This window comes from Cajanus cajan, chromosome 8, assembly GCF_000230855.2.
Source record: "Cajanus cajan strain Asha chromosome 8, NIPB_CcT2T_4, whole genome shotgun sequence".
NCBI classification, from domain to species: Eukaryota; Viridiplantae; Streptophyta; class Magnoliopsida; order Fabales; family Fabaceae; genus Cajanus; species Cajanus cajan.
In genome coordinates, this window is record NC_138524.1 from 12,901,720 (window position 1) to 12,916,761 (window position 15,042).

Genomic DNA, 15,042 nt, shown 5'->3' on the forward strand with positions numbered 1-15,042 from the left:
CATTTTGACATATAGTTGTGCGGCTCATCATTGATTACATCGACAAACAAAGTATCTGAATGTTTGGTTTCAGGCTAAAAGCTACTTTGTTGAGGTTTGGTGTGATATCTAGGCGACTAATGTTTTTTATTCACGTTATTTTTCTTTATAACCCTCACAACTTGTGATATGTCAAATTATTAATCCGGTACCGAGTTGCTCATGAATACAACATAAAGAATTTTTAGTAATATTTTAAAAAATTATTTAATTATATATAAATATTATTAATTTATTTTTATAATATATTGTTAAATATTGTATAGTCTATGTCATTAAAATTTTTAATAAAATTTTTATAAAATTAAATAATATTTTTTAAATATTATCAATGATAATTTTATAACATTTTAATGATATTGTTAAGATTTTGTTAACTTTATAAAATGATAATTAATTTTAATTTAGATATTACTATTAATTATTATATTTTTATGTCTCTTAAATTCTTAAGAGTTCTTTAAGAGAAGGTTAAAAATATTTTTAATTAATTACTATTAATTATATATCAAATATCAAAATTCATTTTATCTTAGATATAACTGTATAATTATATATACTCTATCTCTATAAATCATTCATTTATTCGATGTAAGATTTTAATTATAAGTAATAATTAGAGAAGAGAGAAATATATATCTTTTACTCAACGAGGAACTTTGATTTTAGAAGCAATTAAAAAGATTAATATTAAAATAAAAGAAATGTTACTTTATTTATAGTAATATTTTTCAAAAACATATTATAAAATTACATATATGACATTTTTTTACTCGATATGAAATTTTGATTTTAAAAATAATCGAAAAGAATAATATTAAAATAAAAAGTGTTATTCAAATTATAGTAATATTTTTTAAAAAAATATTAAAAAATAATCTATTTATTTAATATATAATAATATTTTAAAAAATATATTATTAAAGAATTAAAACATAGTAATATATAGAGACAGAACATGGGACAAAATATATTGCTATTTTAAAATAGAACATATATAATTTATTTTAAACGATATAAAGTATTAAAAAAAATTGTAATCAACTAGGTCCCTGGATTGGACCTTTGAGTTCACAACTTTTCTCTTCCCTTTGAGAGCTTACCCTCATCCAGTGTACCTCTCAGACACTATTTTCTCTGCAGTAAGCCTCTTGATCTATGATGGAGAAGATCCAGCACAGTCACGTGGAAGTGAAGGGACTGAAGCTGCATGTGGCAGAGATTGGAAGTGGTCAATATCATTGAAGACCCTATATTGGAATACTTAGTAAGTGGTCATATGCATCAAATTCAGGTTATATAATGCTCAATTTGTTGGTGCAGGCTCCAAGGCAGTGGTGTTCTTGCATGGATTCCCAGAGATCTGGTACACATGGAGGCACCAAATGATTGCTGTGGCAAACGCTGGTTATAGGGCTATTGCCTTTGATTTCAGAGGCTATGGACTCTCTCAGCATCCACTTGAGCCAGAAAAGGAAACCATGTTTGACCTGGTTCCTGAAATTGAGGGTCTTTTGGATGCTTTAAACATCACCAAGGTTTGGAGATAGATATGCTGCAATACATTAAGTCTTGTAACTTTGTTAATCTTGTGTGTGAAATAAACCATTATCAAGTGTATGGCTAAAATTTATTTCATCCAAGTTGTGAACTGATATGCAGCCCCAAGCTCAAATACACATTCATCTATTCCAGTAAATTTCTTCGAAACACTTCTAAAAGAAAAATAAAATAATTTTTTATATAAGTTAAAATTAGTTGATACTCTAATTAATTTATAGAATTCTTTTCTATTTTTTTTTAATTTTACTTTTAATTTATATATAAATTAATTTTAACTTATAAAAAAAATTACTTCAATTTTTTCTTCTATTTATTTTTTTTAGAAGTATTTTTATATAAATTTATCCAAACTTATATACATAGTAAAAGAACAAACAAAATTTTCGGGGTATGTTTATTTTTGTCTGATATTTTTTCTTGTTGAAATTATAGTAACTAGTTCTGTACCGTGACTTAGGTGAAAAATGTGACTAATTACATACACAATTTGAATGGTTTATATCAGTGTTTCCTTGTTGGCAAGGATTTTGGTGCAATCCCAGGATATCTTACAGCAGTCGTGCACCCAGAAAGAGTAGCTGCTGTCATAACTTTAGGCATTCCTTTCTTGCTTCCTGGTCCCTCTGCTGTCCAAAGCCACCTTCTCCCAAAAGGCTTCTATGTTACTAGGTGGCAGGTACAATTTAATTTCCATCTGGTATCATAATTTTGAGTGTTTAATTTCTATAGATTGTAGTATATACCAGCAATAAATCAAAAATCATTTTTAATATAAGTTTTTAAGATAGTTGTTACTAAAGAAAAAAAAAATCAGCAAAAAGGTATTATGTTGCTAGTAAAAGTGCTAGTAAAGGTAATAAGTGGACAGATCTAATAATTTTTTTTTCACAAATCATAATAGATTCAATAAAAATAATTTATTAATTTATTTAAATTTATTAAAAATTTACACAAAAATATTAGAATTGTCAAAATGGGCTCAGCCCAGTGAGCTAACCCGGCCCACCATGGGTTCGAGCTGGGTTGGGCCAAAAAAATTTTAAAAATTTTAATACGAACTAATTTTGAACCCGACTCACTAACAACCCGGCTCACACCTGGGTTGAACCCGTGGTGAGCCGAGCTAACCCACCAGCCCGTTAAAAAAAAAAAAACTTATGCTTCAACTTTTATTTTATTGGGCCCAATTGCCTAAATGAGCATTAGGGTTTGAATTATATTTGAATTATTGGGCCCAAAAGAGTACTTGAGATGAATTTGAATTATATTTGTTTACATGAGATTATTTAGATTTTATTTGATTGTATTTAGAATTATCATTTAATTATGATTTTGGACTTTAGTTGTATATTAAAAAAATTATATATTTTTTTAAATTAGGTGAACTAACTTGTTTAACCCACCAACCCATGGTGGGCCGGGCCGGATTCAATTTTTTTGAGCTTATTAATAAATGAGCCAGGTTGGGTTGGCCCACCAAATGCTCAACCTGTGGTGGGCCGGGCCGAACCGGGTTACCGTTTTGACCAGTGTTTTAAAACCCAGACCGACCCGGCCGGTCGGACCGGTCGGACCGGGAACTGGTGGTTCAGCCGAGCCGAATCTGAAGTTGGATCGGTTATGCAGTCGACCCGTTTCAAACCGGATTGAACCGGTCAATTTTCCGGTTCAACCGGTGAACCGGTGGGTCAACCGGTTCAACCACTTTTTTTTTTTTAATTTTTTAAGAGACCATAAATCACAAAAATAATAATGAAAATTGAATCTCTTAATGAAAAAGCAAGAGTCTTATTAAATATAACAATGACTACTTGTTCTAATATATTTGTTTGCAATATATACAACTTAAATAACTTTTATTGTATATTATTAATTTTAAATTATATATTTAATAATGCAATATCTATGTAAATATTACATATATTATTTTCTGATATTAATTGCAAGCATATTATATATGTACATATTATTTATATTTTTAATTTGTATTAATATACCGTTTAACATGTAATTTTTTATGTATTTTTTTACAAAATAAAAATAATTTTAAATAAGATAGAAAAATTAAAATTTAAAATAAGATATGAATTTATTAAAATTTATAAGTATAAAATATATTTAATATGAATACTTTTTAATAAAAATAAATAAAAATCGAGTCATGCGGTTCAATTAGTGGCCCACCGGTTCAGCCTTTGACCCACTGACCCAGTACCTTAACCGGTTCGATGACCGGTCCGGTTTTTAAAACTATGGTTTTGACAGCTCTAAAAAATACAATTCATTCAATCTATTTAAAATAAAAAAAAATTCATTTGATCTATCTATTAACAATTTTTTCAAGCATAAATATCCAATTCATTAATAAAAGTAATGTGTAAAATAAATAATTTTTATTTTAAAAATATTTTATTTTTCTCTTTTTTCTTTATAAGTCATTACATTATTATATAATCTTTTAAAATTTAAAAAAAAATTATGACAAAATAATTTTTTAAAATGACAAATCTAATAAATATCTCATAATATAATTAATAGATTTTAAAAAGTAACAAACAAATCACTAATTATTTATAAAATTAAATATATTAGATCGGATTTGATCTATTATTTATTTTTATTATAATAAATTAATCGAATAAATTTACTCATAAATGGATCAAGTGAATCATAGATAAATGAATTTATTTCTCATCTTTAATAAAAGTATAAATTTTTCTCTCTTTCATGCATGATTATTGTAAAACACAACAATATTACCCTATAGTCTATATATATAGTGATTTCATTTAAATAATAGTATAAAAACTCTTATTACCGTAATCGAACTCTTAACAGTTTTATTCCTTCCAAATTTTTAGTGGTAATTATTGAAAATTTTAAAATTTCAGGAACCTGGGAGAGCAGAAGCAGATTTTGGCCGATTTCCAGTGAAATCAGTGATAAGAAACATATACACTCTCTTCTCTAAAAGTGAAGTGCCAATAGCACCTGATGATAAAGAAATCATGGACTTGTTTGATCCATCTACTCCCTTACCTCCATGGTTCTCTGAGGAAGACCTTGAAACCTATGCATCATTATATGAAAAATCTGGATTCAGATATGCACTGCAGGTTCCTTACAGGTAACAGACCTGACATTTTCCTGGTTCCTTAAAAAATTAAAATGTTATATATAAATAGTCATTGGACTACGGATTTCTATAACAACAAAACTTATATATAGTATGATGAGTACTATAAAGTATTGTTCAATGATCAAAATTAGAATTTCACCTTGTAATATGTTAAATAAATGATTTTAATAAATGTTAATATTGATTTAAGAAGAATACTAATAGTATTTGATACCGTATTTAAATTTTATCCTTTCTACAACATTATATTTGGACTATATTTATGCAGGAGTTCCAAGGTGGAAACTGGCTTAAGTAACGTAAAAGTTAGTGTTCCTGCACTTCTGATCATGGGTGAGAAGGATTATGTGTTAAAGTTTCCAGGTATGGAGGACTATATTAGAAGTGGGGTAGTGAAAAATTATGTGGCAGACTTGGAAATCGTTTATATTCCAGAAGGAAGCCATTTTGTGCATGAACAAATTCCGGAGAAGGTGAACCAGCTGATCATTGAGTTCCTTGATAAACAATGTATCTGAATCTATTTTACAGCTGAAAGCATGTTCCTTGAGTTATGACGATAATAAGTAAATCCAAATTTCGTTTTACCACTCTAGATTATTTGAATAATTGGGATGGTAGAGCATGAGCTTGAGATCATGTTACTCAATTGGTTGAATATTTTCCATAGTGCATAGAAATATCCATTACAACACAAAAAGTTATTAACAATATTTAAAAAATATTATTTAATATTGTATATAAATATTGTTAGAGTGTTTTTGTAATATATTATGTTAAAGACTTTTAATAATATTTTTATATAATAATTAGACAATATTTTTTAAATATCATTAAAGTGATATTTTTGTAATTTTTCAATAATGTTAAGTTTTTGTTAACTTTATAAAATAATTAGTTTTAATATAAATATTGTTATCAATTATTATACACTTTATGCATTCTAAACTCCTATAAATTCTTTAAGAAAAGGTTAAAAAAATTCTTAATTAATCATCACTAATTATATATCAAATATCAAAATTTATTTATTTTAAGTAAAATTACATAATTATATAAACTATTTATAGGTCATTAATTTACTCAATGTGAGACTCTAATTATGGTAAACAATTAGTAATGAGAGAAATATATTTTTTATGTAAATTATTTCTTACTTGATATGAGACTTTGATTTTAGAAATAATTAGAAAAAATGATATTGATATAAAAAAAATTAATTATCTATAATAACATTTTTTTTTTAAATGTTAGAAAAATAAATTTATATGACATTTTTTTATTCGTATGAGATTTTGATTTTGAAAATAATTAGAAAAAATAATATTGAAATAAAAAATGTTACTTTATCTATAATAATATTATTTTTTTTAAAATATTGTAAAAGAGCCTATTAATTTAATATACAATAATATTTTAATAAATGTAAGAAATAAAATATTATTAAGAAATTAAAATATAGTACTCATCTCATATTCTCCTTCATAATGTGTCATTTGATTGTATTTTATATGGTAGTTATAATTCCATGTTCAACAATATTGTTTTTAACATGTAAATCCTATAATATATTTGTCCACGTCTAGTGATAAAATCTATATATCCTATATATTTATGTTCTCTTTGTTTTTTTTGTTAGTGAGATTCATGTTGGAATAGCAAATGTGTATTTGGCAACAATTACCCTTCATGGCGACGGGAATTGTTCTTCTTTTCTTCAACACGCTTTATTTAAATCCGAATTCTCGGGTACTTGTTGAATCGTGATCTAACTTCGACGAAAAACACGTTTTGACCGGTTTTGGAGGTTTAATTTCCCACTCCATGACTGCATTTTTTTTTAATAAATTTTTTATAGTATATATTCGGGAGAGAGACCTTTTTATTCAAAAAGTAAATTTAATTAGACTTACTTTATTTAATAATTTATATTTTATATCAAATTTTAACGGTCTAATATATAGGTTAAGTCTGCAAAATTTTTAAAAGTTTAAAAATTATTTGATATTTTATTTTTTAATTCAAATTAACAATAATTATAAAAATATTTTATACGTTGATTTGAATTAATGAAACGAAGTATCAAATAATTCTCAATTTTTTTAAAAATTTATAGATTTGATTTATATATTAAAAACTTTAAATTCAACCGTTAAATTGTTAAAATTTGATATAAAACATGAGTTATTGAACGAAATAAGTCTAGATAGACTTACTCTTAGAGTAAACAAATCTCTCTCTCTCTCTATATATATATATAGGAGGGATCCTTTTACTTTAGGAGTAAGTCTACCTAGATTTATTCTGCTCAATAACATATTCTACATCAAATTTCAACGATCCAATCGTTCAATTTAAATTTCTTAATGCATAGTTCACTGTATCTCTATTACATCATCATCGTTATTGTCATCATCCCCACCATTGTTGTCACCACCTGCTACAACTGTTGTCACCACCATTGTCGTTGTCACTAACAATGATGACGATGATGGTGGTTTTAGTGGTGACGACGATGGTGGTAACGGTAGCGGTAGTAACAATAATGGTAATAATGTAACAGAGATACAGTGAAAGTAGTGGTGATGGTAGTGACAATTCTAATAACGAGGATGAGAATAACAATGATAGACAGAACCACGATAATACATAATAACATCTTTTAATCTAAATTATTTATTTTAATCTAACAGTTGTTATTAATTGTTCTTATGTTAACAAGTATTTTCACTTTAGTCAACCTTTATATATATAGGGATTAGAGTTAAAATCTTATTTTTATACTTTTATTCTTCTTAATATTAAAAAATATACATTAATTATTTTTAAAGTTAAATAATTTAAATTATAATAGTAATTAAATAAAACTTAAATTTATATATTTAACTAAAATATTATATAATTTTTAAATTTTATTTTTAAGTTTTTATTATCTGTTAGCTTTTATGTACTATTTACATTAAAATATAATTTCTTTTGGTGAATAAATTGAAATATGATTAATAACTTAATATATAATTTATCTAAAAATATAAATAAATTAAAATTGTAAAAAAATGATGGGTCTCTTGCAAGTTTAACTCTAACACGATAAAGTCCAACAGAAAAGTTTTGAAAATACTAATTCTCTTTTTTCAAACCCGAACTATTCTTGTCATTTGCATAACAAGATAGGGAAAGTAAAATCCACCACTCACCTGCCTGTAGTCATTCCTAACCACACTCTTTGTCATTCTGCTTATAAGGGGAAAAAGGTCATCAAATGTGACTAACTTTAAGATTGTAGTTTACTTTTGAATACTGTTGTATATACTATTCACGATAAAAGTTAAAAAAAAAAAAAAAAAAACACTAACTTTGTAGTGTAAGACAATTATGGAATGAATACTAAATACTACTAATGAAAATAAAGGTATTTCATGACTCTACACTTAAATAGTATTATATATAGTAATAAGATAATGTGTGACTATTATTTAGTGACAGATTTTTTAAGATCAAAAGATAACTTATATATCTTCATCAATTTATTATTATTTTATTTTTGTATCTTCATATATTGAAGATCGACCGATTACTTCCCTGTAAGTTTAGGGATATATAATTAATCTCAATCGACCTTATATGCTATTCAAGTGTAGATCGAATCTATTATAGGACAACAATTTATATCTATCTTGTCAATTATTATGACTTGACTAAAACACAAGATTATATTGATAAAATATATAAATCACTCACTATTTAATAAGATAATATATATGTTTGATATAGCGGAATCTAAGGATCATAAACATAATAGAAAAACGTTGAGATCAAAATCAGATAACATGTCAAAAAATTAGGGCCACAAAGCCCTATTACTAGATGAAAGAAGGACAAAGATGCCTAGAAGTAGAAGGAGCTAGGTATTGATTGGAGAAGAAAAATAAACGCATTAAAAGAACATAGAGAAGAGAACTATTAAACACATGTTTGGAAAAACATTCAAAACAACTCAAACAACATTTTCCACTTTTCAAAGAAAAAAACATAGAAAAAGGGAAAAATTACTTTAAGTTTAACATGCATTTTTTGGGATTGAATACCAATCCAAACACATTATAAATATTGCTCTGGTGATGAAATTATCTTTATAATCAGAACAATTTTTATTTTAAAAATTAAACTTAGAAAAAATATTGTGTACCCAAAAATAGAAAATGAGGAATCGTACAGTGCTGTCCTTAGAAAAAGTCCTTAATTTTGTTGTCAATCACCTCAGAACAAATGACTTTATAGGCCTCTTCTGTAGGATGGAAACTGTCCCAGAATATGTAGTTTGAGGTGTTTGGACATATGTTCTGAGTAAGAGGGTTGCACAATATGGCTACTTCAATATTTCCCGTGCCACAACATCCTTTGTCTGTTACTTCAAAACCTAAACCACCAAATACCATCACCATTAGCAATGAATCAGACAAATTAACAAAATTGTACTAATCAAACTTTTGGCATTGGATAACCCAACTAGCTACATGACAATCCTATTTGATTCTTTACGAACATTTTCATGCTAATTTATAGGTCTCTCGTGAAGAAAATGATGATATACATGAACCTTTGCTAAGAGTGTAAGAGAAACAACCCCACAAGGCCACAATTATATGAACATGCAAATGAGTTTTCTAGATAGTTAATATATATATGATGCATCGGAGAAGTAGCTTCCACCAGTAATATGAGGTAAATGTTGATAAATATAAGTATAAAATGTAAATTGAGGTAGGTACTTGTAAAAGGTATATAATGATATAATATATGTGTGTCTGAATCTGATTACCATATGTTGCCGGCTTTTGAATCAAATTGAGTAATTGGTTGTAAATGTCAAGGTAGACAAGTCTAGCATCTGGAAACTCTTTTGTAAGGTTATTTATGAGAGATGAGAGTTTGGTGTTGAATATGATTGCGGCTTGGTTTTCAAAATCTGAACAATTTCTTTGTTTGCCTCCGTGTAATGTTCTCTGTGAGGGCACGCACCCTATAACCGGTAAATTAACTACTCCAATCCTTCTACCTCCTAGTCCATAAAGCTCCTGCATTCAACTCATTCTTATTAATATCTTTTATGCAAACATATATAAAACAATCGGGATTTTAATAGATTTTTTTAAAATTATTATAAAAAAGTTTTGTAGTATTTAATTAGAAAAAATTAATACAATTTTTTTAAAGATTATATCAAATTTAGTGATATTTAATTAAGATAATTATAATTTTTTAGGATGTGCCAAAATTGCTAGTATTTAATTAAAAAATTATTTTAAAAAAAACATGTTGATATTTAAAATCAGTTTATTGGGTTATTTTAAATAATAGATTTTGTGAAATTTTTTAATAAAATTTGCATGTAATTTACTCATTTAATAATCTTTCCAAAATCTTTAAGATTTCGCATAATTTTTTTTTATTTCTCATTTGTTTTCTATCTAGTGATACTTCTCTCTTGTCCTTAGTATTTCTTTCTTTCTTTCCTGTCTCATATTTTCTTTCTCTCTCCACTTTTTTCCTTCTTTCTTTTCTATCTCATTTCCTCTTTCTTTTTAATTTATCTATTTATCTTCCTCTTCTACATTTTTTCTCTTATATTTTTCTATTTATCAAAATTGATGTAGAATTTATCAATATTTGTTTTTAATTATTAAATATTATTTATTGTTAAAATTTTTAAATCATTAAAATATAACTATTTATTTTTAATAAAATTTAATATTGAAATATTAAAATTTTAAATATATATTAAAAAATAATTTTATATGTAATTTAAAAGAAAAAAAATTATTAGACCAAATAGATCCAATACCTTTCTAACCTAATTTTTACTACTTCAATTGATACAATACAATAATTTTTTTTGCCTAAAAATAAGGAGTCAGCTTAAACTGACCTAGCAAGCCAATAAACCAATTCATTATACTGGTGAATTTTGACGGTTTTATTCGTTATTCTATATCAATTTTGAATAATATGTTAATATAAATTCATGAAAGACTATAAGTAGTCAAATATTATTTAAGAAGACATAAAATTAAAATCAATTATCATTTAAAAGATTGAAAAATTATATTAATTTTATTTTTCTTTATTCAAATCTTAAATTCATATTATCCTTTAAAATCTCATAAAATCTTATGATATAAATTAATTAAAATTCATATTACAAAATTTTAATTATAAAAATCTTTAAAAAAATCTTAAAAATCATTATATTCTTATAAAATCTTTTAAAAATATTAAAAAATGATATTAAAATAATTTTATGAAATCTCTGTCCAATATATCATTAATTTCTTCGCAGATCGTTTAATAGAACCAATATATCATTAATTTCTCCGTTGATAGTTTAATAGAAGATACCTGCAAGAACTTTGTGGCATATGAAGCCATTAAGTCGGTGTATGCTTGAATGTCATATTGTAATCGCCTAAACAAAGGGTAAGTGTTGGTAATGTCGTTACTTCCAATGCACAAGATGTATATGCTTTTTGATAATATTGTTGCTGTTCTGTTTTCTCCAACTGTTCCACTTATCTTCTGTATGTATTCCTTGAACTTGTCTAGTTGATCCGATAATGATAGCACTAACTGAAGTGACATATGACAGAAAGTAAATTATAGTTATTTTTAAGAAAAATGAAGATATATGAATCCAAGGGTTTAGAAGTTATTTACTGCTGTTTTAGAAGTTAAAGGATCATATCCAGCAGCACCGGATGCAAAGCTTACACCTGTAAGGAGATCTTCAGGTTGCAGTTTTGGGTCAAGATAAGGTGGCAAAAGATTTTTTACTCCAAATTTTGCAGCTGAAAAATAAAAACAAAAGGAAGAAACTGAATAAGAACATGCATGTCCGTTCTCTTATGCATGTGACATATTAACATGCTTCAATCTCTTTTCATTTCTTATTTAATTTTATGCAGACATATATACTCATTCTTCTTCTCAATTAACAACACGTTAACATTTTATGTACGTTTGTGCCTCCTCTTCAATCCTAAGATGTCAACAACAAAAACTCTGCATCATGGTTTTAAATTGCGGTTGCGGTCGCGGTCGCGGTTGTGGTCGCGATTGCAATTATTGCAGTTGCGGGTATTGCGATGCGGATTGCGGCTGTTGCAGTGTGAAATTATTAATTATTTTTACTAAATATAAAAAATTTATAATTATCAATATATATTTTATTTTTAAGAATTTATACATTTTAATTCTTTTTTTATTTAAATATTCTATTATTTTAATGAATAATTTAATTTATTTTAAAATTATAGTATCAATTTGTCGTATTGCGGATGTATTGCGGTGCATTTCAGATGTATTGCGGATGCAACACCGTTACGTTGCGGAAAAATGTGTGATTTCCAGTCTCACCGTAATTGCAGTCCGATGTCGTTGCGGACAAGGCCGCAACAGCAATATTACGACCGCAATACATGTTGCGGACCGCAATTTAAAACCATGCTCTGCACTCTGTAATGATCGACATAAAAACAATTGATATGAATATAATATTTTGTAATATTACCATAGTCAATCAGATATATTATTTAATAAATTAATTAATTAATACTATATAACTTACAAATCATTTTATTCTTTTTTTTTAATTATTTTTTTATTTCTATATATTAAATATAAACTTCTAGAAAATATTTTTGAAGACTTTTTTTTAATGAGAGTTTATAATTTTTTTTATATAATTTAATTTTTATTTATCATAATTATTTATAAATTAAATATTCATATTTTTAAATTAAATTAAATTGTTGATGAATAAAAATATTTTTTAAATAAAAATTATTTATCATAAATTTAAAATATAATTTATATATTTATGTATTTTAATTTTAAATATAACTTATATATTTAAATATAATATTATATATAATATATTATAAATTTTAATTATATTTAATAAATATTTAATCTATACATGATATAGACTAAAATATCAGTATACTTTAAATATATATAGATTAATATAAAAAAAATTATATATTGATTGATATGAAAATTAATATATCTAATAAATATATATGTTATATTTGTTCAACTAATAAATATAATATCTTATAATAATATTATTATTATTAAAGTTAATTATATACAATATTTGATGATTTACATTAATAAATAATATATATGAAAGAAATCATTTTTTATATAAATACTATATTCTATTTAATAAATACCTTAAATTATAGTATTATTTAAGGAAAAATTGTTATTCATATATTTAGAAAATGTTGCATTAAGTTAAAATATAATCTATAAAAAAAATAATTAGGAAAAATATTTTTCTTTAGAGATTAAATAAGAGCACACTATTTGAATAAAAAAATATTAAAAAAATTATTACACTAAAAAAATTTATCATGTAATAATAAACACTTTATAGTAACACAATATTTGTCATTAAAAATTATTTTTTCTTATACTATAAATATAATATATGTTAATATATTGTTAAAATATGTAGATATAATAGTGTTGCATAATATATGTTATTAAATTTTGTTCAAAATTAATACTAAAATTATATGTAATTATATATTAAATAAATGTATATATAATAACATTTTTAGTGAGTTAAAATTATAAGTGATATTAAAAGGATATAATATATAAGTACAGGTGACCATATATTATTGAATGAATGTGAAGATATCGAAAGATATGCAGCAAATGAAAAATGAAGGGAATATAGTGCAAGAGAAAGGATTGCATTGTACCAATGATGTCTGAAGGGACTAAACCATTGCTGAACCTCCCTGTTGCTTGATTTCCTTTACCAAAATCTCTGCCATATGGTAGGAAATTGCATTTGCCTATGGTGGTGATGTAGTTGTTGTTACCCGTATCCACTATTGAATCCCCAAACACCATCACTGCTGGGACAGTTTCATTGTTTGGTAGATTCACATCACTAACATGTTCTGAGATTATAACCCTAACCAAACAACAAAGAAGGACTAGAGGCAATTGAGGAAAAAGTTTTTCAAAGAGAAACTTCATGTTACCCTTTATGTGATGAGGAAAAGATATTCCAATTTCCTCTTCCTTAATTTTATCTTACTATTCATCCATCTATTTATGCATTTCTATCGATCCCATCCTTTTACATCTATGGGAAATATGAAATATGGATTTTCATTTTAATTTTTGATTCGTATCATTAGATTTTGAAAATAAAAAATCCATTGTATTCCATGAACGTAATATTTTATTATATCGTTTATGTCGACTACTTATTATATTTAACGAATTTAATATTTTAACATATTTTTTTATTGGACTATGTATTATACCGTTCGAATATGAATTTTAATATTAATTCATTTTCAATATATACCGTGCATGTTTAGTAAATATTAAAAAAAAATACATTATATTTAATAAGCAAAAAATTTAAATATTTTCCTTTTTTATTGTGTATCAAGATTTTCTATCTTTATTTGTTTTATTTATTTTTTGATAGATATAGCATTTTATATATATAAAGTAAGGTTCCACAACAAGATATGTTCTTTTATCTGATTACTTTTAAGAATATGTAATTCAAAACCAACTGGTGATTGAATTTGAGATTTCTTTTTTAAAAAATTGACTTTGAGATCAACAAGAGATAGAGTAATATTGTCTATCTCTTGTAGAGAGAAAATTAGAATTAATTCAGATTTTGAATCAAATAACTTTGTCTCATCAAAAGATTCTCTTAAAGTAAAAATAATTTTCTCATCTCATGACATACAGATAATTTCAAGAAATAATATTCTTATAAATTTTAAATACCATGATGATTTAGGTGGAGAGATAAACATTCAAGAAAAATAAGTCAAAATTTCAATGCTTTTAAGATAAGAGATTTTTACTTTAATCAACTTATATTTATTAAATATCAACCGTTATATTGTGTGAAAGGCTTTTTAGGAATTTTTCTTTGATAAGAGGGTTTGTAAATTTTTTTTATTTCTTATTTAATTTTATTTTATTTATTATAATTATTTATAAATAAAGTATTAATATTTTAAAATAAATTATTAATAAATAAAATAATTTTGTACTATAATATATTATTAATTATAAATATAAAATATTATTTATATAAATTTTAAATATAATTTATATATTTAAACATAATATTTATATATATAATTTATTATAAATTTTAATTATATATAATAAACATAAATAAATATGTATTGCATAAATCAAAATACTAATAACACAATTTCATTTTACTTTATAGGTTTCACTCA

General features: G+C 24.9%; 2 protein-coding genes across 2 annotated transcripts; one reads left to right on the top strand and one right to left on the bottom strand.

Moving 5' to 3' along the window:
* The first annotated feature begins 1,070 nt into the window (after positions 1 to 1,070).
* On the top strand, positions 1,071 to 5,336 carry LOC109815247 (epoxide hydrolase 2). Its single transcript, XM_020379904.3, has 5 exons — positions 1,071 to 1,270; positions 1,363 to 1,577; positions 2,108 to 2,278; positions 4,494 to 4,729; positions 5,010 to 5,336. Exons 1-5 carry the CDS (start codon positions 1,198 to 1,200, stop codon positions 5,257 to 5,259), a joined length of 945 nt encoding a protein of 314 aa, XP_020235493.1. The 5' UTR covers positions 1,071 to 1,197; the 3' UTR covers positions 5,260 to 5,336.
* Positions 5,337 to 8,789: 3,453 nt separating this feature from the next.
* Positions 8,790 to 14,450, bottom strand: LOC109815245 (GDSL esterase/lipase EXL3). The gene is made up of 5 exons (XM_020379901.3): positions 13,516 to 14,450; positions 11,456 to 11,586; positions 11,141 to 11,368; positions 9,564 to 9,819; positions 8,790 to 9,161 (listed from the first exon to the last, which is right to left on the bottom strand). Exons 1-5 carry the CDS (start codon positions 13,796 to 13,798, stop codon positions 8,968 to 8,970), a joined length of 1,092 nt encoding a protein of 363 aa, XP_020235490.1. The 5' UTR covers positions 13,799 to 14,450; the 3' UTR covers positions 8,790 to 8,967.
* Between the last annotated feature and the right edge of the window lie 592 nt (positions 14,451 to 15,042).